General features: G+C 47.9%; 1 protein-coding gene across 1 annotated transcript in view; it reads left to right on the forward strand.

Moving 5' to 3' along the window:
- Positions 1-1,664: 1,664 nt before the first annotated feature.
- The window catches only part of LOC132710747 (uncharacterized), a 35,202-nt gene continuing 13,924 nt past the window's right edge, over positions 1,665-22,942 (forward strand). The window contains 9 exon segments of the mRNA XM_087885396.1: positions 1,665-2,328; positions 2,570-2,684; positions 2,798-2,865; positions 13,905-14,034; positions 15,425-16,927; positions 18,574-18,749; positions 21,714-22,295; positions 22,537-22,651; positions 22,765-22,832. Coding sequence (XP_087741522.1) covers positions 1,915-2,328; positions 2,570-2,684; positions 2,798-2,865; positions 13,905-14,034; positions 15,425-16,927; positions 18,574-18,749; positions 21,714-22,295; positions 22,537-22,651; positions 22,765-22,832 — 3,171 coding nt within the window. The 5' untranslated portion in view covers positions 1,665-1,914.

Here is a 22,942-nt window from a genome sequence, read left to right on the forward strand (position 1 = left end):
CGTAAGATCTCCGACCTCCGGGTGTTTCGCTGCGCTCTGAAGACCCTGTTGTTCCGCCAGGCCGGGCTATTAACATAACGATTTTAAACTGGGGTATTTTAAATTTCTGGGATTTTAATTGGAGCCTAATTATTTAATGATTTTAAATTTTAATTGTTGTTTTGTTCTATGTTTTTAAATAGGCTGTACACTGCCCTGAGTCCTTCGGGAGTAGGGCGGTATAGAAATAAAATTATTATTATTATTATTATTATTATTATTATTATTATTATTATTATTATTATTTAATCTTTAGTGAGATTCACAGCCTTTGAGGCTGGTTAATAGCTCAGCAGCTCGAGTCCTAACCAAGGACCTAGGAACTGTTAAGGTATCGTCGGAGGATGTAAGCTGTTCCGAGTAAGGTGGTTTTTTGTAGAGTCAAAATGTTCAAGTCCGGCAAATTTAGAATTTCTAAATAGCGGGGTAGCCCTTTGGGTATTGCTCCGAGGGCTCCAATATTATTATTATTATTATTATTATTATTATTATTATTATTATTATTATTATTATTATTATTATTAAAATTAATTTAAGATTCGCAGCAGAGAAGACAGTCAGGAACATCCTGAGGTAAATCTCAAACGGCACCCAGAAGGAAAAGGCGGGAAAAAGGGAAACGCCCCCTTTCCACCCACAGCAACCAATCAGAGCGCAGATCCCCTCAGCCACAACAGGGTCTTTGAGACCATTGTGCATTTAACCTTCTTCAGCCATTAAATTGAATATCTTCACATTTAAAGTGTTCAAAGGAAACAGACGTAAAACGACTTTGCTTTTGTCCATTAGATGGAATTGTCAGGTTGGAATAATTGTTTTTTTTCCTTGCACTGTGCTAAAAAGAAGTCAATGTCTTTCTTTCCTTTTTTTCTTGTACCTCAAACTTCCTTTTCCCCTCTTTTTCTCCTTTCCTTAATTTCCTATTTCTATTTTTCTTTGTGTTTTGTATAATAAATAAGATCTGGAGACTCTAGAAAGAGTGCAGAGAAAAGCAACAAAGATGGAGGCAAAAACATATTTAAAAAACTTGGTTCCTGGAACTGGGTATTTTCTAGTCTGACGAAAAGAAGGAGGGCAGACATGATGGCACCTTCTGATATCTCAGCGGCTGCCAGAAAGAATATTTATTTTTTCTCTTCTCTTCTCTTCTCTTCTCTTCTCTTCTCTTCTCTTCTCTTCTCTTCTCTTCTCTTCCCTTCCCTTCCCTTCCCTTCCCTTCCATTACCGTCCCTTCCCTTCCATTCCATTCCATAAATAAGAAGCAGGCCGAATGAAAGAGGTGGAGGTGGAGTTCCATTATATGTATATAAGAAATAATCAACAGCTCTAGAAACGCAACAGAAGAAAGAGGAAAACCTCCTTCCATGCATTTGGGTTCATATAAAAGGGGGAAAAGAAGCACAGACATCGAAGCCTTTGTCTGACAGGGAGCCATTGGGAGGGGCCTTTCCTCCTACTCCCAAGCCCATCCTCCCCGCCCTCTCCCTTCCCCCTCCCATTCACTGCTCTTTCCCGCCCTTTCTACGATCCTGGCACTTTGCACCAAATCCACCAGGGGGCGCCCTCTGCCAAGAGAAGGTGACTCCAGGCACTTCCCCATTGGTCCACTGGAGCCTTGCCTCTCTAGGACTTACGGAGAGGCTCCGGGTGAGTCTAGCGTTTCTTTTTCTTCCCTTCTCAGATACAGAAGCTGGAAGCCATTTGTAGTCTTTGCAAGGCAAACTTTCCTCTTGGGGGAAGAAGAAGAAAAAGAGCGGAATCCCTTGCAGGGATCAGTCCTGCAGCCCCAGAAATGGTCCCCTGAAGGAAAAGGCACCTGGAGACCCACCAGAGTCCTTGGAGCCATTTGGAGTTGCTCTGCAGGACAGAGAAAGGATGGAGACACAACCTTTTGCAAAGGAGGGAGCCGGAAAAGGCCCTTCAGCTGCTCAGCCTGGGAAGGGGGCGAAGCTCTGGACAAGAACCGGGCAGGAGATCCTGGAGGAGGAAACTATCCTCCCTTCAGAAGTTCAGCCCTGGACCTCCATCCAATACCTGGAAGCTGAGGGTCCCCGAGGACTTTGCAGCCGACTCCATGGCTTTTCCAGGCGATGGCTGAGACCAGAGAAGAACACCAAAGCCCAGATGCTGGACCTGGTGGTTCTGGAGCAGCTCCTGTTCCTTCTGCCCCCAGAGATGGAGGGCTGGCTGAGGGAGTGTGGAGCAGAGACCAGCTCCCAGGCGGTGGCCCTGGCGGAAGGCCTCCTCCTGAGCCAAGCGGAGGAGCAGAAGGAGCAGGTCGAGTTGCAGGTAAGAGTTCAAAACAGAATAGGGAATGTGTTTGAATACTTCACCTTTCCTTCCCAAACTTCTCTGACATTCATAATATGTGGCAATGTCCCACCTATTCTTGTAGGACATTGTTCCATTGTTTCTTATTCAACCTCACAGATGGATATTGGGGGCTTTGAGGTGGCGTTCTGAATATAGGAATCCACTTTACGTCGTGTGACGTACATTAATTCTGCTTCTTCCTTCCTCCTATTGGAAGTGCTGCACTGTGGAGATCAGAGATCCTGAGGGAAAGAAGAACCCATCAAATCCCCCTCAGGAGCTGTTTTTCAGGAGGATCCCTTGGGAAGATCCAAGTCAGGACATCTCAGGAGGTAACTGAAGATCCTCCGATTTCCCATCTGTCTTAACTTCGCTCTCTCTTCTCTTCTATAGAATATCTCCTATTTTGTTAATTATGGATTTTGAAATTATTTATTCCTTACAGAGAAACAAAGAATGAAGCTTTCTGTTTTTTATGATGGAAATCAAACAGTGGTTGACCCTCCAAATCAGGTAAGAAAGGGAAAAGTGATTAGATTTCTATTTTTCCTTCAGGAAGTGAAGCGGGTGTGCAGAGGGCTCCCTCCTTCTATTTCCACCCCCCTTGTTTGGCCTGGATTATTTTTCTCTTCTTCCACAACATGGAGAGCAGAATAGCATTTTCAAGTTCCTGTCAGCCAGCATAACTTCCTCTGGTTATCTTGTTCTGCTAGGTACTCCTCCAACTTTGAGTTTATAAGAAGCAATTTTTAAAAAGTCCTTCAAGAGTAAACGTATCGCAGTGACAGTAACTGCTAGAGACCCTTTTTGGGGGAGAATTCTTTGACTCGGAATTCTGCAAGGCTAATGAAAAATAACTAAATACTCACATTGCCACATTACCATTTTTAAAAAACCTTATTTATAACCAGTAGTTCAAAAATAAGCAAACTGTATTAAAAAATAAAACCGACTATTAAAATCCAAAGGGAGTGGCCGTGTTGAGCATGTAATCCAGGAATACAAAATAATTTCCAATCCTCTGATTTGAGCCTCGATTAGGAGATCAAACATTCCCGCTTTGCAAAGGCTGAGAAATGAATTTCCCAGGGAATTTTCTCTTCTTTGTTTTCTTCCTTTCAGCCAATGGCTCAGACTACTAGATGAATCAGTGATAGACAGAGCGATAGATCAGTTGATCCAGAAATGGGATTACTTTACTGAAAGGCACTGAAAGTTCTGCAGAGAAAACTCTCCCCCTGGGGGTCGCCAGCCTACATTGTTTGGCCGACGGCACCCTGAGGAGGCCCTCTCTGTGGGAGCGTAATGGTCGGTGGGAGGCAATCGGTGGCAGAATGCGGTCCTGTAAATAACCAGGTCCTAAGCCATGGAGCGCTTTAAAGGTGGTAAACAACACCTTGAAATGTACCTGGAAGACCACCGGGAGCCAGTGCAGCTCGCGCAAGAGGGGTGTTACATGGGAACGACGAGTCGCCCCCATTATTACTCGCGTGGCTGCATTCTGGACCAGTTGGAGCCTCCGGGTGCTCCTCAAGGGGAGCCCCATGTAGAGAGCATTACAATAGTCCAGACGGGAAGTGATGAGGGCGTGAGTGACTGTGCGCACGGCGTCCCGATCCAGAAATGGACGCAACTGGGAGATCAGGTGAATCTGATAAAAAGCCCCCCTGGCCACGGCCGTCTTATGATCATCCAAAGACAGCTGTGAATTCAGGAGGATGCCCAAGTTGCGAGCCCTCTCTGAGGGGGGTAAGATCTCATCCCCAATAGCCAGCGATGGTGTTAGCTGACTATATCGGGCTGTCGGAAGCCACAGCCACTCAGTCTTGGAGGGGTTGAGTCTGAGCCTGTTCCTCCCCATCCAGATCCGCACGGCCTCCAGGCAACGGGACATCACGTTAAGGGCATCATTGGGGAGGCCTGAGGTTGAAATGTACAACTGCGTGTCATCAGCATACAGTTGACACTTCACCCCAAAGCTACGGATGATCTCACCTAGCGGCTTCACATAAATGTTAAACAGGAGAGGCGAGAGGACTGACCCTTGCGGCACCCCACAAGTGAGGAAGCTCAAGTTCGACCTCTGCCCCCCCCGTCAACACAGACTGCGTGCGGTCAGAGAGGAAGGAGGAGAACCACCGTAGCACGGTGCCCCCCACTCCGACCCCCTCTAGCCGACACAGCATGATACCATGATCGATGGTATCAAAAGCCGCTGAGAGATCTAGCAGGACCAGGACAGAGGAGCAACCCCTGTCCCGAGCCCTCCAGAGATCATCAACCAATGCGATCAATGCCGTTTCCGTGCTGTAACCCATCCTGAAGCCCGACTGGCACGGATCTAGATAGACAGCTTCATCCAGGAATCTAGGAAGTTGTCTCACCACCATATTCTGAACAACCTTCGCCGCGAAGCGGAGGTTGGAGACAGGACGATAATTAGCTAATACAGCCGGGTCCAGGGAAGGCTTCTTGAGGAGGGGCCTCACCACCGCCTCTTTCAGGACGGATGGGAAGACACCCTCAATCAATGAAGCATTGGTAATCTCCTGAAACCAGCCTCGTGTAACCTCCGGGAGGCCAGCACTAACCAGGAGGGACACGGGTCCCATAAACATGTGGTAGCGTTAAGCCTCCCCAAAATCCTGTCCACGTCCTCAGGAGTCACATGGTCAAACGCCTCCCAGATAACACACTCAAGACTCACCTCCGTCATCCGGTCCAAGGCTATCCAATCAGAGTCCAGGCCGCCCCGAATCTGAGCAATTTTATCATGCAGGTATTGTCCAAAATCCTCAGCTCTACCCTGCAAGGGATCCTCCCTCGCTCCCACCTGTAGTAGAGAGCGGGTCACCCTGAACAGGGCGGCTGGGCGGTTCTCTGCAGATCCAATAAGAGTGGAAAAATAGTTAGATTTCGCCACTCTTATTACCACTAGGTAGGTCTTGATATAAGACCTCACCAGTGTTCGGTCAGATTCAGTGCGGCTAGACCTCCAATCGCTCTCTAGGCGTCTTTTCCGGCGCTTCATCTCTCTCAGCTCCTCAGAGAACCAAGGAGCCAATTGACAACGGCACCGAGTCAGAGGCCGCAAAGGCGCGACGCGGTCCAAGGCTCCGGCGGCCGCCCTGTCCCAGGCGGCTGCCAGTTCCTCAGCCGAGCCGTGAGTCAGAGCCTCTGAGAATGGCCCAAGCTGCGTCAGGAACCTCTCGGGGTCCATTAGGCGCCTGGGACGGAACCACCTGGTCGGTTCCGTCTCCCTGCGGCGAGGGGCAGCAGTCTGAAAGTCCAGCTGAAGGAGCGAATGATCTGTCCATGACAAGGACTTAATGACTAGGTCCCCTATTGTAAGATCATTCAACCACTGACCAGAGACAAAAATCAAGTCCAGCGTGTGTCCCCCAGTGTGGGTGGGGTCATGAACTAACTGGGTCAGGTCCATGGCCGTCATGTAAGCCATGAACTCCCGAGCCGCTTCCGACGTTTCACTGACGGATGGCAGGTTGAAATCCCCCATGACCATAAGCCTGGGGGTATCCACCGCCACCCCGGCTATTACGTCGAGCAGCTCAGGTAGGGCAGCTGCTACGTGGCAGGGAGCCAGGTACGTAGTCAGCAAACCCATCTGCACCCCCTGACCCCACTTCACAAAGAGGGACTCACAGCCAGCTATCTGAGGAACAGTGGCCTCACTGTTCAGATTACTTTACTGAAAGACACTGAAGGTTTTGCAGAATCAATGAACTTGATAAAACTTCCCCAAATATTTCTTCAGTGGAAGTAGTTTTCAGATTTGTTCACGTTCTCACCTAATATTAGGACTTGTGCAGTGGTGGGGTTCAATTTCTTTAACAACCGGTTCTATGGGTGTGGCTTAGTTGGGGGTGTGGCTTGGTGGTCATGTGACAGGGTGGTGTGGTTATCTGCTCATGTGACCGGGTGGGCGTGGCTATCTGGTCATGTGACCGGGTGGACTTGGCTGTGTGCATAGGGACTACTCAGAGGGCTGAAAAAAGTCATTTCTGACTGATCCTCGCACTTTTGACTGGTCCTCGCACTTATGACCATACTCACATTTATGCCCGTTGCGCCATTCTTAACAACCGTGTCAGTCATTTCACCACTACTTCTCGTCACCACGGTGAAAAGATAGGGTGCAAATCGTAAAATGTGAGGACAGTCGTAAGTTCAAGGACTGGTCCTTGCACTTTTGACCGGTCCTCGCACTTATGACCATCCTCACATTTATGCCCGTTGCGGCATTCTTAACAACCGTGTCAGTCATTTCACCACTACTTCTCTTCACCATGGTGACAAGATAGGACGCAAATCGTAAAATGTGAGAACGGTCGTAAGTTCAAGGACTGGTCAAGAGTGCGAGGACCAGTCAAAAATAACTTTCAGCCCTCTGAGTAGTCCATATGCACATAGGGACTACCCAGAGGGCTGAAAAAAGTGATTTCTGATAGGTCCTCGCACTTTTGACCGGTCATCATTTATGCCATAATTTATCTTCTAGTCCAGAGATCTCCAACCTTGGCAACTTTAAGCCTGGCAGACTTCAACTCCCAGAAAGCTGGCTAGAGAATTCTGGGAGTTGAAGTCCACAAGTCTTAAAGCTGCCAAGTTTGAAGACCTCTGAGCTAGGGCTTTGGGACCAGCCTTTTGGGGAGGGGGTCCCATTTGGAGAGACCCCCTGCCTCTCAGGAAGCATCAGGCCCAGGCAGAGAAAGTTGCCAAGGTTGGAGATCCCTGGACTAGAAGACCTCCAAAGGTCCCTTCCAACTCTGTAATTCTGGTATTGGCAAACAAGCACAGTTAAGCTACTTAAATCCTCCAGAGCAGTGGTCCCCAACCTTTTGGACCTCAGGGACCACCAAGTTCATACTTTTAAATTTCGCGGACCACTAATACGAATCCAGTGCGCCGCTTGCTTTAGCACCTGGACTCCCAGTGACGGGATAGGGTCCTTCAGGCACTCTCCCCCCCTCTTTCTCTCTCCCCCCCTCTATCATTCTCTCTTTCTCTCCCCCCTTTCTCTCTCTCTCCCACTCTTTCTCTCATTCTCTTTCTCTCCCCCTTTCTCTTTCCCTCTCTCCCCCACTCTCTCTCATTCTCTCATTCTCTCTCCCTCTCTCCCCCACTGTCTCTCTCTCATTCTCTCATTCTCTCTCCCCTCTTTCTCTCTCCCCCACTCTCTCTCTCTCATTCTTTTTCTCTCCCCCTCTTTCTCTCTCTCTCCCCCACTCTCTCTCTCATTCTCTTTCTCTCCCCCTTCTCTCTCTCCCCCACTCTTTCTCTTTCTCTCTCCCCTCTTTCTCTTTCCCTCCCCCTTTCTCCCATTCTCTTTCTCCCCCCTTCTCTCTTTCCCACTCTTTCTCTCTCCCCCCTCTTTCTCTCTCCCTCTCCCCCTCTTTCTCTCATTCTCTTTCTCTCTCCCCCCTCTTTCTCTCTCTCTCTCTCTCGCTCCTCCACTCTCCCCCACTCTCTCTCTCTCATTCACTTGCAGGGGGCTGATCTAGTGTCTGCAATGAAGAGCAAAATCTGGCTTCTTCTCTCTGCTGTAAGTGCAGCATCAGGATTCCATCTTGGTATATTTGCAGTGCAAGGCAGCCCTCATTTCCTGCTGACTCGGAGCGGTAAACAGCATCTGGTTCGGGGAGCAGCCGGATTTTGCTCTCCATTGCTCTCTCGGCCCCCTGCAAGTTCTCATCTCTCGAGAAGCCCAACCAAAGTTTCCCGCACCACTTCAGGGAGCGCTGCTCGAGAGACGAGAGCTTCCTAGAGAGCAATGGAGCAATGGAGAGCAAAATCCGGCTGCTCCCCGAACCAGACACTGTTTACCGCTCCGAGTCCCAAGTGGCAGGAGATGAGGGCTGCCTTGTGCCGCAAATATACCAAGGTGGAATCCTGACGCCGCACTTACAGCAGAGAGAAGAAGCCACATTTTGCTCTCCATTGCAGACACCAGATCGTATTGCACCACCTGCAAAAATTTCCAAATGTAGCCCTGCCCTCTAACAGCCCTCCTGATGTTCAACTGTTGTCTCTCAAGGAGGATACTTGGCCATCTTCATGCTTGAAAGGATTCTACAGTGTAACAGCAGATGTCTCCCACCTTGGCAGCTTTAAGACTTGTGGACTTCAACTCCCAGAATTCTCCACAATTCCCCAGAATGGGCTAGGCGGGAGTTGAAGTCCACAGGTTGTAAAAGAGCCACAATTGCCCAGCCCTGGGCTAGGGTAGGCTGATGCCACGCGGGTGGGAGGAGGGGCGGGCGAGCTAGCAATTTAACAAAAGGTTCGGTGTGCTGCGAGGCCAATAAATTGCAAAACAACACCGAACCGTTTGTTAAATTGCAATAAATTGCAAAAAAACACTGAACCGTTTGTTAAAGAGCCTTGGTAATACAGTGGTCTAAAGCACCCTGTTATTAACACCAACTGCCTGCAATTACTGTAAATTCGAATCTCGCCAAGGCTCAAGGTTGGCTCAGCCTTCCATCCTTTCTAAGGTAGGTAAATTGAGGACCCAGTTGTGGGGGCAATAAGCTGACTTTGTATAAATATACAAAAGGATGAAGGCTATTGCTTAGCGCATTGTAAGCCGCCCTGAGTTTCCAGAGAAGGGCGGCATATAAATCAAATTAAAAAAAAAAATTACTGGCCAGCAATTTAACAAACAGTTCAGCCGAACCGCCTAGAACCGGCAGAATCCCACCACTGGACTTGTGTGATGCACAGCCATTTAACTTGGTGCACATCTTTACTTTGGGAATTTGGGAACAATGGAACAGAATAACAGAGTTTATAGGGAACTTGGAGGTCTTCTAGTCCAACCCCCTGCTCAGACAGAAAGCCCTATAACATTTCAGATAAATGGCTGTCCAATTTCTTCATAAACACCTCCAGTGTTGGAGCACCACAATTTCTACTCTTGAATCGTTTCCGTCCACTGCTTCTTGGAACACTGCTATCATGTCACCCCATCTAGTCCTTCTTTTCATCAAACCAGACTCACCCAATTCCCTTATATGTTTTAGCCTCCAGTCCACTAATAATTTTTGTTGCTCTTCTCTGCACTCTTTCTAGAGTCTCAAGATCTTTTTTACATCTGGCAACCAAACCTGGATGCAATATTCCAAGTGGGGTCTTCCCAAGGCCTTTTAAAGTGGTACTAACACTTCATGTCATCTTGATTCCATCCCTCTTAATGCAGCCTATGATTCTGTTGGTTTTTTTTCTTTCTTTTTGGCAACTGTAGCCTACTGCTGACTCCTGTTTAAGTGGATGTCCACTAGGACTCCAAGACCCCTGTTGCCCTTGCTACTCTTCAGCCAGGTATCACCTCTTCTGTGCCAGTCCATTTGGTTTTTCTTTCCTAAATGTAGAACCTTACATTTCTCACTGTTGATCAATCTGTTGATCCTTCTGTATCTTGAGTGTTGCTATTCCTGTCAATTTATTTATTTATTTATTTATTTTATCAAATTTCTATACCGCCCTTCTCCTTTCGGACGGTGAACAGCCAAGTAAAACACTTTATATACAAAAGTTAAAATAGATTTAAAATAATTAAATAATTTGGCCCATAATTTAGAACATTACAATTTAAAACCAATTTCAAATTTTAAAAACCCATCATAAAATCAGGACAGCCTGGCTAACTGAAAGAGATAGGTTTTAAGGGCCCGACGAAAAGTCCGGAGGTCTGGGATCACTCGTATTTCTGGGGGTAGATTGTTCCAGAGGGTAGGTGCCACCACAGAGAAGACCTGGGGGTCGCCAGCCAACATTGTCTGGCCGACGGCACCCTGAGGAGGCCCTCTCTGTGGGAGCGAACTGGCTGGTGGGAGGCAATTGGTGGCAGAAGACGGTCCCGTAACTACCCCGGCCCTAAGCCATGGAGCGCTTTAAAGGTTATCACCAACACTTTGAAGCGCACCCGGAAGTCCACCGGAAGCCAATGCAGCTCGTGCAGGAAAGGAGTCACATGGGAGCGCCCCGTCACTCCCATAATCCCCCGCGCGGCCGCATTCTGCACCAGTTGGAGCCTCCGGGTGCACCCCAAGGGGAACCCTATATAGAGAGTGTTACAATAGTCCAGACGAGAAGTGATGAGTGCTTGAGTGACTGTGCGTAGGGAGTTCCGATCCAGAAAAGGGCGCAACTGGCATATCAGGTGAACCTGATAGAAAGCCCCCCTGGCCACGGCTGTAGTATGCTCTTCTAAAGACAGCCGTGCATCCAGGAGGACGCCCAAGTTGCGAGCCCGTTCCGTGGGGGCCAATGATTCGCCCCCAATAACCAGCGATGGCGCCAGCTGGCTATACCGGGACGCCGGCAGCCACAGCCACTCGGTCTTGGAAGGGTTGAGTCGAAGCCTGTTTCTCCCCATCCAGACCCTCACGGCCTCCAGGCACTGGGACATCACTTCCAAGGATCGTTGGGATGGTCTGGGGTGGAGATGTACAGCTGAGTATCATCAGCGTACTGATGGAACTCCACCCCAAAACCACGGATGATCTCACCCAGCGGCTTCACATAAATGTTGAACAGAAGGGGCGAGAGGACCGACCCTTGTGGCACCCCACAAACAAGGCGCCTCGAGGTCGACCGCTGGCCCCCTGTCAACACAGATTGTGACCAGTTGGAGAGATAGGAGGAGAACCACCGCAAAATGGTGCCCCCCACTCCCAATCCCTCCAGCCGGCGCAACATGATACCATGGTTGATGGTATCAAAAGCCGCTGAGAGATCTAACAGGACCAGGATAGAGGAATAACCCCTACCCCGAGCCCTCCAGAGATCATCCACCAACGTGACCAATGCCGTTTCCGTGCTGTACCCAGGTCTGAAACTGGACTGGAGCGGATCAAAATAGACAGCTTCATCCAGGTACTGGGGAAGCTGTCACGCCACCACACTCTCAACAACCTTCGCAATAAAGCGAAGGTTGGAAACTGGACGATAGTTAGCCAAAACAGCCGGGTCCAGGGAGGGCTTCTTGAGGAGGGGCCTCACAACCGCTTCTTTTAAGGCAGCCGGCAAGACACCCTCACTCAAAGAAGTGTTAATAATCCCCTGGAGCCAGCCTCGTGTCACCTCCCGGGAAGCCAGCACCAACCAGGAGGGACACGGGTCCAATAAACATGTGGTCGCGTTCAGCCATCCCAAGATCCTGTCCACGACCTTGGGAGCCACAGGATCGAACTCCTCCCAGATAACACTCTCAAGCCCTGCCTCAGTCATCTTGTCTGAGCTAACCCAGTCAGCGGCCAAGTCTTCCCGAATCTGAGTTATTTTATCATCCAGATACTGTACAAAATCCTCAGCTCGGCCCTGCAAGGGGTCATCCCGCGCTCCCAGATGGAGAAGGGAGCGGATCACCCTAAACAGGGCGGCTGGGCGGTTATCTGATGACGCGATAAGAGCGGCAAAATAGCTAGATTTCGCCGCTTTTATCGCCACTAGGTAGGTCTTGATATGAGACCTTACCGATGTCAAGTCAGATTCGGATCGGCTGACCCTCCAACCGCTCTCTAGGCGTCTTTTCCGGCGCTTCATCTCCCTCAGCTCCTCGGAGAATCAAGGAGCTAAGTGAGTTCGGCGCTGGGTCAGAGGCCGCAAAGGCACGACTCGATCCAAAGCCCCGGCAGCCACATTATCCCAGGTGGCCACCAGGTCTTCACCCGAGTCATGAGCTAGAGTCTCAGGAAATGGCCCAAGCTCCATCTGGAACCTATCAGGATCCATCAGGCGCCTGGGGCGAAACTACCTGGTCGGCTCCGCCTCCCTGCGACGGGGTGTGGCGGTCAGAAAGTCAAGTTGAAGGAGCGAGTGGTCCGACTATGACAAGGGTTCAATGCCTATATCCGCTGTATCAAGGCCACTGAACCACTGACCAGAGATAAAAACTAAGTCCAGAGTGTGTCCACCTATGTGAGCAGGGCCATGAATTACTTGGGTCAGGTCCATGGCCGTCATGGAAGCCATGAACTCCCGAGCTACCTCTGATGTTTCACCGATAGATGGCAGGTTGAAATCCCCCATGACCACAAGTCTAGGGGTATCAGCCGCCACCTCGGCTATGACGTTGAGGAGTTTGGGCAGGGTCGTTGCCACGTGGCAGAGAGCCAGGTACGTGATCAACAGACCCATCTGGACCCCACGACCCCACTTCACAAAAAGGGACTCACATCCGGCTATCTGAGGTACAGTGGTCTCCCTCGGATCAAGACTTTCCTTTATAATAACCGCCACCCCCCTGCCCCTGCCCTGAGCTCTCGGCTGATGGAATGCTTGGAAGCCTGGTGGGCACATATCCACGAGGGGAACCCCCCCCTCATGGCCCAACCAGGTCTCCGTAATACCTGCCAGGTCCGCTCCCCCCTCCTGAATAAGGTCACAAATGAGGGGGGCCTTATTTACTACGGACCTGGCATTACACAACAACAGCCAGAGATTCGGGCCCTGAGACTCTGAGCAGCCTGGGAAACGGGAAGAGCTAAGGGGACCGGGGCATGCAATCGCTCAAACGTAGCGAGTGCATGCCCCCACCACACGATATGGCCCCCTGCTCCCGCCATACCTGCCCCTCCCACTCAGCGTATTAATAGAAAAGCCCTCAGCAGAGGGCATTTTAACAGCCCTCTTTCCCCCAGAGTCCATACCCCCCGTGGCACCATTAACTGCCGGGTCAGTCCCCATTCCCCGTGGGTTTTCCCCCAAACCCACATAACCTTCCCACCCTCTAGAACCCCTTAAAAGTCTATTTAAAAATGTCCTTAAAAAACCCCTCAAACCCCTTTTTGCGACATGCCACCTCTCGGGGTCCCAAGACCCGTCATTAAAGTGGGCCCTCGATAACATAGAGGGCCAAGCCTGTGAGACGGGGGAGTCTCACAGCGCAAGAAGCTTAGCCCTGGAGTACATTCGAACACTGGAATGGTAATACAGGTGTGGCCTAGACATGGCCTACGGGTCTATAATGATGGTCTCAAACGTCCAGGAAGCAAGACTAAATTAACCGGAAGAATCACAACTACCCTCTCACGGTAATGGGCAGGAGTCCTCATGTTCTGTCCAACTGAGGGAGATATTCAAACCACCCTCTCACGGTGGTTAGCCATCTTAATCAAGGCAAGTTGGAAAAGTCCAGAACCACCCTCTCACAGTGGTTTGGCCCTACTGGTCCTGGAAAGATGAGCATCCCATCAGCGGCGAACGTAGTATGGAACCGGCTCCATCAATCCTCCCGTAACTGTCTTGTCTTCCATACAGCCAGGAAACAGGACGAAAAACAGAGCCAGGTCCCAAGCTCCAGGGTAAGAAAGTCCACATTGACCGATGGCCGATAACAGGGCCAGAAAAAAAAGGGGGGGGCATTCATAGCGACCCAATGCCTGAGCCGTCCACCGGCCTCTCCAACCTCAATTTGGTCTAGTCTGTAAATTTGATGAGTTCCCCTTCTATCCTCTTGTCTAAATCATTCATGAAGATGAACAGATCTTGCGAATCCTTTTCTGTTCTGTTCTTTTTTCCGTGTTCAGGAGAGTCTCGTGTCCTTCGAGGAGGTGGCTGTGTCTTTCTCTGAGGAGGAATGGTCTCAGCTGGATCCTGACCAGAAAGCGCTGCATTCGGAAGTCATGCTTGAAAACCATAGGAACGTGGCCTCTCTGGGTAAGAGTTCTCTAGTCCCCAATCAGAGAGTTCAAGAAGACAAATTATAGTTAATTTTTTTATTAAAAAACCACTAATCAGATATCGTCTCCTGGGAGGGAGAAGGAAAGGATCTTCTCGTACTCCCAAGGAAGGAAAGAGTCAATGTCTCTTTGCTTAGATGCTTTCTCTGCCATTTCTTATCTCTATTTTTCCATTTCCATTTATTTATTTATCAAATATCAAATATTTGAACTTATCTGTGGGGGTATTGCAGAAAATCAAAGGACTCAGACTTCGAGATCAAGAGAAGCTTTATTTGGCCAAATATTGCATTCAGTTTTGGTCGCCACGATGTAAAAAAGATGTCGAGACTTTAGAAAAAGTGCAGAGAAGAGCAATGAAGAGGATTAGGGGACTGGAGGCTAAAACAAAGAACAGTTGCAGGAACTGGGTATGTCTAATTTAATGGAAAGAAGGACTGGGGTGACATGATAGCAGTGTTCCAATATCTCAGGGGCTGCCCCAAAGAAGAGGAAGTCAAGCTATTCTCCAAAGCACCTGAGGGTTGGACAAGAAGCAATGGGTGGAAGCTAAGGAGCCTTGGTGGTGCAGCAGACTAAAGTGCTGTTAAAGTAGCACTTAGCTGCCAGCTGCCTGCAATTACTGCGAGTTCAATTCTCACCAGGCTCAAGGTTGACTCATCCTCCATCCTTCCGAGGTAGGTAAAACGAGGACCCGGATTGTGGGGGCGATAAGCTGACTTTGTATAAACAAGAACACCACTTGGATGGGGGGGGCGAAAGCCCTACTAAGCAGGTATATACAAAAGTATGAAGGCTATTGCTTAAAAAGCATTGTAAGCCGCCCTGAGTCTCTGGAGAAGGGCGGCATATAAATCAAACCAATAAATAAATATTTAAATAAATAATCAAGGAGAGAAGCAATTTAGAACTAAGGAGAAATTTCCTGACAGTGAGAACAATTAACCAGTGGAACAACCTGCCTCCAGAAGTTGTGAATGCTCCAACACTGGAAGTTTTTAAGAAGATGTTGGATAACCATTTGTCTGAAGTGGTGTAGGGTTTCCTGCCTAAGCAGGGGGTTGGACTGGAAGACCTCCAAGGTCCCTTCCAACTCTGTTATTCCGTTCTATTCCTTAACTCTAAACTGAGTGAGGTTTGCATATATAGAGATAATTGTAAAGAAAGAGATGTTTTCTAGACATCTTCAAAGCTTTCATGACTTATGAATATAGAAATCATCATGTCTATATCACACCCCTGTAAGCGTGCAAACATACAACCTAATGGAATTTCGGAGAAATTCAGAAGGAAATTCACTTGACTTTCTACGCTTTGATCTTTTTCTCTAACCTTGTTATTATTTTCATTTCCCTTTTGCTTTGAAGGTAATAATGGGCAGGAGAATCAAGAGTCCTGTGAACTGTTCCAAGTGATCAATGCTAAAGATGGAACGGAGAAGTTTGGAATTCGAATGGAATTCGGAAGCCATGAGAAAAATCAGTCAAAGAATTGGAATCAGGAAAGCTCATCTTCCACTGATGCTCCGATGCAAGACTTTCTTGCCCAAAAAGAGAGAATAAGGAAAAAATATGTTGGGAAAAGTGTGAAGCTAATCAAAGCTAAAGTACAAGTAAATGAACACGATTTAACCCAAAACAAAGGAGAAGATGCTATAAGAAGACACAACGGACAAAATTACAATGGGACATTCATTCTTTCTCTTGGAAATAACTTCCTTACTTCTCCAAAAGCGATTGACACAAAAGAGAAGCCTTATAAATGTTTGGAATGTGGAAAATGTTTTAGGACAAGCTGGCAATTTACTATCCATAAAAGGATCCACACAGGGGAGAAGCCGTATAAATACACGGAGTGTGGAAAGACCTTTGCTCGAAGAAGTCATTTTATTTCCCATAAGATGATCCACACAGGGGAGAAGCCGTATAAATGCGAGGAGTGTGGAAAGAGTTTTGCTCAGAGAAATGGACTTACAAGACACAAAAAGGTACACACAGGAGAGAAACCATTTAAATGCATGGAATGTGGAAAGACCTTTGCTCAAAAACATAATCTTATTTCCCATAAGATGATCCACACAGGGGAGAAGCCATATAAATGCATGGAGTGTGGAAAGAGTTTTGCTCGGAGAACTGGACTTACAAGACACAAAATGCTCCACTCAGGGGAGAAGCCGTATAAATGCACGGAATGTAGAAAGACCTTTGCTTATAGAAGTAGTCTTATTTCCCATAAAAGTATCCACACAGGGGAGAAGCCATATAAATGCACGGAATGTAGAAAGACCTTTACTTATAGAAGTAATCTTATTTCCCATAAAAGGTTCCACACAGGGGAGAAGCCATACAAATGCACGGAATGTGGAAAGACCTTTGCTCAAAGTGGTCATCTTATTTCCCATAAGAGGATCCACACAGGGGAGAAGCCGTATAAATGCATGGAGTGTGGGAAGAGTTTTGTTCTGAAAAATGGACTTAGAAACCACAAAAAGCTCCACTCAGGAGAGAAACCATTTAAATGCATGGAATGTGGAAAGACCTTTGCTCGAAGAGGTAATCTTATTTCCCATAAAAGAATCCACACAGGGGAGAAACCGTATAAATGTACGGAGTGTGGAAAGACATTTACTCATGGCAGTGGATTTAGAAGGCACAAAAAGCTCCAGTCAGGAGAGAAACCATTTAAATGCATGGAATGTTGAAAGACCTTTGCTCATAGAAGTAGTATTATTTCCCATAAGAGGATCCACACTGGGGAGAAGCCGTATAAATGCATGGAGTGTGGAAAGAGTTTTGCTCACAATAGTCATCTTACTTCTCATAAAAGGATCCATGCTGGGGAGAAACTATATAGCAATAGCGATTCCACTTAGATTTATATGCTACTCCACAATGCTTTACCACTTTATCTCTGAGCAATTTACAAAGTCAGCATATTGTCCCCAGCAATCTGGGTCCTCATTTTAGCGTTCTTAGAAGTATGAAAGGCTGAATCAACTATTAAAAATAATCTATACGAGTTCAAACTGTTTTCAATAAAATGCCAATTTGAAACTGTTCAATTTCCACTTATTTAAAATGCTCCATCCATTTTCTTGCTGAAATATTTCTTCTCATCCAGAATTTGCATTTCTTGCTCACTCACGATTTTCACTTTGCAAAGCCGCTGCCTTTTTTTTAGCTATTCCACAAAGATCTTTAATGTTCCCAGATGCAAATAGGCTTATGATGAAAAAAACAAGAACAACCCACACCTGAAATATTGTTCTTTGTCTGGGTGGCAACCAGATTAGAACTCTGCTTCAAATTACAAATAACAAATTGAATGTTCTTCAGCATTATAGAATTAACAGTTATTAAAAACAATCCCTCAACAGTGAGAAACCCTTAGCAAAGTACTCTGAGCTGGAGTGAACCTTTAAAGGACCTTCTCGGGGGGCTCACCAGGGGTGGGGACTAAAAATTTTTACTACCAGTTCTGTGGGTGTCGCTTATTTTGTGGGCGTGGCTTGGTGGGAGGTTAATGTAACTGGATGGGCGTGGCCATTTAAAAAAACTTTTAAACCTTAAGAGGTTGCAGAAAAAATACTTTTAAAAGCCTCTGACAATCCCAGCTGAGCATTTTTTGGCCGAAGAGGTTGTAGAAAAAATGCTTTTAAAAGTAAAAAAAAAAAAAGCCTCTGATGAGGTGGGCGGGGTAAGCGAGCAGTAACCGGGCCGGGGACTGGTTCGGGGGCGTGGCCAGCCAATGTTATTACGGGTTCTCCGAACTACCACAAATTTTTACTACCGGTTATTGCGAACCGGTGCGAACCAGGAGCAACCCACCACTGGGGCTCACCCAGATCCTCCCATTAATCCAACTAAGAATTGTGCCAGTTAGAGGATTTGGTGAAGGAGGAGATGAAGAGTAATCCAGTCAAAGGATGTGTGGTGATCCCTGGATCTTACTGATTCAGCCTCAATCTGCCCCCACCTTCCCTTTCCCCAAGGTTCCCCCCCCCAATCCCTTCCACACTTCTTGCCGCCAGTGGTGGGTTAGCCCCGATTTGCACTGGTTCTATAGAACCGGTAGTAAAACCGGCGGGAGGCTCCACCCACTGACCCCGACGTCGCCAAAATGGTTCTGCACCTGTGCAAAAGAGCGTGGGAGCGAAGCGAGAGCGTGCGGCCCCGTTGCAAACTGGTACTAAAGGTAAGTAGAACTCACCCCTGCCACCCCATCCCGGCCAAGCTGCCATCTGGGACTCAGACCCCTCCCCACCTGGAAGGAGGCCAGCCAGCTGCAGGCAGAGCCAGGTCTGGGGGGTCTCCCTTTGCATTCCCCCAAATCCGCCCCTCAGCAAGGATCTTGGCATGGCTCTGCCAAAGCCTTGGTGCATCCTGGAATCAGGGTTGTCAGGGCTCTGGACATGGTCAGTCAGATGTCCCATGTGGCATCTGAAGTAACCAACTTGGTGTTCCGTTCTGGGTCCTCCTGTGCCTCTCCTGTGCCTCCTTCTCTTCCTTCCCTCCAGCCAAGCCCACCGTCACCATCTCCTCCACCACAATGGACCCCGCTTCCCCCAACACCATCCTCCTTGTGCACCACGATGGGCTTTTACCCGTTGAGGTCCAGTGGCTGAAGAACAGGTGGCCGCACAAGGAAATTTTGGAGATTTGGGGCAGCTTTTCCTTACAGAGACCTGAAAAAGTATTGCAATGAAAAAGAAAAGCACACACAAACACTAAAATCTTGCCCAGATTTTTCCACGTTTTGGGAAATTGCAAATGGGAAGGGAAGGAGGGGGACATTCCTTCCCATTCCTCCCTCGGGAAGGGAGCACCCCAACTTTGTGGCCAGTTCTTCTTGACACCCCTTTTCATTTTGACATTTGACTCAATTTCCAGCCCAGCGACCCCCAGGCTCCCTCCTTTGCTGCCACCCCCATCCTAGCCCCATCTTCTCTGTTCGTATGAAACTTCTGCAGAGTGAGAGCAGGGGAAGTGGGCCCTCCCTTCTTGATTAATCTTCTAATTAAGTCATTTAGGGAGAATTCCAGAATCTCCTGCAGATGAAATGGGGAGGAATCCCTGGTCCTTCCCAGCCTTTTCCTCCGTGAAATGAGCCTATTCTCCCTCTATCTGTCTCTGCCTATCAACCACCCCCTGCAGTGTGGGCCTGCCTTGGGGGAGGGGGTTGAAAGGGAATAAAAATATGTTATTCTCCCTGGAGCTGCTTCGAGAGAATCCAGGATAGGATGGGTGTTGCTCTGTTCTGCCTGGAGACTGAGCACGTGATCATAATTTGCACATGTAGTCCCTCCTTCCTCGCCTGGTGCTTCCCCAGTTCGGCTCAGTCTTCAGCGCAGAGAGATGTGTTTGAATGAGCGGCTTCACCTTTCATTCTGTGATCATCTAAGCGTGAGCTTTCGAAGGGATTTATTATTGTAATTGTGAGGATCGCTTTTGCGATCAGGCTGCTAGCTGGTCCGCTGGCTAGCGGCTTTTTGCCGGCTTTTCTACAGCTGAGGTCCCCGCCAGGTTCTGAAGGCCCTGGCTGAATCCCTGCCTCTGGCATCACATCTTCTCCAGCCTCCTCATTGTTTGACTCGAGTGCCAGCTGCACAGGGTGAACTGCACCACACCAGCCTCCTCGTTGTCAGAATCAGGAGATAAAATCAAAACCCTCGACTGGAAGGTGCAACTGAAGAGGTTTAATGTGGCGGAAATACGCAGCTGCTGTCCAATGGAAGAGGGAGATACGGACACAAATGGTTACTTTTATATCCATATAGCCTCCCACCGACCAGTCCGCTCCCACAGAGAGGGTCTCCTCAGGGTGCCATCGGCCAAGTTATGTCGGCTGGCGACACCCAGGGGGAGGGCCTTCTCTGTGGGAGCCCCAGCCCTGTGGAATGAACTGCCCCCGGAAATACGTAAGATCTCCGACCTCCGGGTGTTTCGCTGCGCTCTGAAGACCCTGTTGTTCCGCCAGGCCGGGCTATTAACATAACGATTTTAAACTGGGGTATTTTAAATTTCTGGGATTTTAATTGGAGCCTAATTATTTAATGATTTTAAATTTTAATTGTTGTTTTGTTCTATGTTTTTAAATAGGCTGTACACTGCCCTGAGTCCTTCGGGAGTAGGGCGGTATAGAAATAAAATTATTATTATTATTATTATTATTATTATTATTATTATTATTATTATTATTATTTAATCTTTAGTGAGATTCACAGCCTTTGAGGCTGGTTAATAGCTCAGCAGCTCGAGTCCTAACCAAGGACCTAGGAACTGTTAAGGTATCGTCGGAGGATGTAAGCTGTTCCGAGTAAGGTGGTTTTTTGTAGAGTCAAAATGTTCAAGTCCGGCAAATTTAGAATTTCTAAATAGCGGGGTAGCCCTTTGGGTATTGCTCCGAGGGCTCCAATATTATTATTATTATTATTATTATTATTATTATTATTATTATTATTATTATTATTATTAAAATTAATTTAAGATTCGCAGCAGAGAAGACAGTCAGGAACATCCTGAGGTAAATCTCAAACGGCACCCAGAAGGAAAAGGCGGGAAAAAGGGAAACGCCCCCTTTCCACCCACAGCAACCAATCAGAGCGCAGATCCCCTCAGCCACAACAGGGTCTTTGAGACCATTGTGCATTTAACCTTCTTCAGCCATTAAATTGAATATCTTCACATTTAAAGTGTTCAAAGGAAACAGACGTAAAACGACTTTGCTTTTGTCCATTAGATGGAATTGTCAGGTTGGAATAATTGTTTTTTTTCCTTGCACTGTGCTAAAAAGAAGTCAATGTCTTTCTTTCCTTTTTTTCTTGTACCTCAAACTTCCTTTTCCCCTCTTTTTCTCCTTTCCTTAATTTCCTATTTCTATTTTTCTTTGTGTTTTGTATAATAAATAAGATCTGGAGACTCTAGAAAGAGTGCAGAGAAAAGCAACAAAGATGGAGGCAAAAACATATTTAAAAAACTTGGTTCCTGGAACTGGGTATTTTCTAGTCTGACGAAAAGAAGGAGGGCAGACATGATGGCACCTTCTGATATCTCAGCGGCTGCCAGAAAGAATATTTATTTTTTCTCTTCTCTTCTCTTCTCTTCTCTTCTCTTCTCTTCTCTTCTCTTCTCTTCTCTTCCCTTCCCTTCCCTTCCCTTCCCTTCCCTTCCATTACCGTCCCTTCCCTTCCATTCCATTCCATAAATAAGAAGCAGGCCGAATGAAAGAGGTGGAGGTGGAGTTCCATTATATGTATATAAGAAATAATCAACAGCTCTAGAAACGCAACAGAAGAAAGAGGAAAACCTCCTTCCATGCATTTGGGTTCATATAAAAGGGGGAAAAGAAGCACAGACATCGAAGCCTTTGTCTGACAGGGAGCCATTGGGAGGGGCCTTTCCTCCTACTCCCAAGCCCATCCTCCCCGCCCTCTCCCTTCCCCCTCCCATTCACTGCTCTTTCCCGCCCTTTCTACGATCCTGGCACTTTGCACCAAATCCACCAGGGGGCGCCCTCTGCCAAGAGAAGGTGACTCCAGGCACTTCCCCATTGGTCCACTGGAGCCTTGCCTCTCTAGGACTTACGGAGAGGCTCCGGGTGAGTCTAGCGTTTCTTTTTCTTCCCTTCTCAGATACAGAAGCTGGAAGCCATTTGTAGTCTTTGCAAGGCAAACTTTCCTCTTGGGGGAAGAAGAAGAAAAAGAGCGGAATCCCTTGCAGGGATCAGTCCTGCAGCCCCAGAAATGGTCCCCTGAAGGAAAAGGCACCTGGAGACCCACCAGAGTCCTTGGAGCCATTTGGAGTTGCTCTGCAGGACAGAGAAAGGATGGAGACACAACCTTTTGCAAAGGAGGGAGCCGGAAAAGGCCCTTCAGCTGCTCAGCCTGGGAAGGGGGCGAAGCTCTGGACAAGAACCGGGCAGGAGATCCTGGAGGAGGAAACTATCCTCCCTTCAGAAGTTCAGCCCTGGACCTCCATCCAATACCTGGAAGCTGAGGGTCCCCGAGGACTTTGCAGCCGACTCCATGGCTTTTCCAGGCGATGGCTGAGACCAGAGAAGAACACCAAAGCCCAGATGCTGGACCTGGTGGTTCTGGAGCAGCTCCTGTTCCTTCTGCCCCCAGAGATGGAGGGCTGGCTGAGGGAGTGTGGAGCAGAGACCAGCTCCCAGGCGGTGGCCCTGGCGGAAGGCCTCCTCCTGAGCCAAGCGGAGGAGCAGAAGGAGCAGGTCGAGTTGCAGGTAAGAGTTCAAAACAGAATAGGGAATGTGTTTGAATACTTCACCTTTCCTTCCCAAACTTCTCTGACATTCATAATATGTGGCAATGTCCCACCTATTCTTGTAGGACATTGTTCCATTGTTTCTTATTCAACCTCACAGATGGATATTGGGGGCTTTGAGGTGGCGTTCTGAATATAGGAATCCACTTTACGTCGTGTGACGTACATTAATTCTGCTTCTTCCTTCCTCCTATTGGAAGTGCTGCACTGTGGAGATCAGAGATCCTGAGGGAAAGAAGAACCCATCAAATCCCCCTCAGGAGCTGTTTTTCAGGAGGATCCCTTGGGAAGATCCAAGTCAGGACATCTCAGGAGGTAACTGAAGATCCTCCGATTTCCCATCTGTCTTAACTTCGCTCTCTCTTCTCTTCTATAGAATATCTCCTATTTTGTTAATTATGGATTTTGAAATTATTTATTCCTTACAGAGAAACAAAGAATGAAGCTTTCTGTTTTTTATGATGGAAATCAAACAGTGGTTGACCCTCCAAATCAGGTAAGAAAGGGAAAAGTGATTAGATTTCTATTTTTCCTTCAGGAAGTGAAGCGGGTGTGCAGAGGGCTCCCTCCTTCTATTTCCACCCCCCTTGTTTGGCCTGGATTATT

Source organism: Pantherophis guttatus, chromosome 2 (assembly GCF_059756535.1).
Source record: "Pantherophis guttatus breed Tessera chromosome 2, ASM5975653v1, whole genome shotgun sequence".
Taxonomy (NCBI): Eukaryota; Metazoa; Chordata; class Lepidosauria; order Squamata; family Colubridae; genus Pantherophis; species Pantherophis guttatus.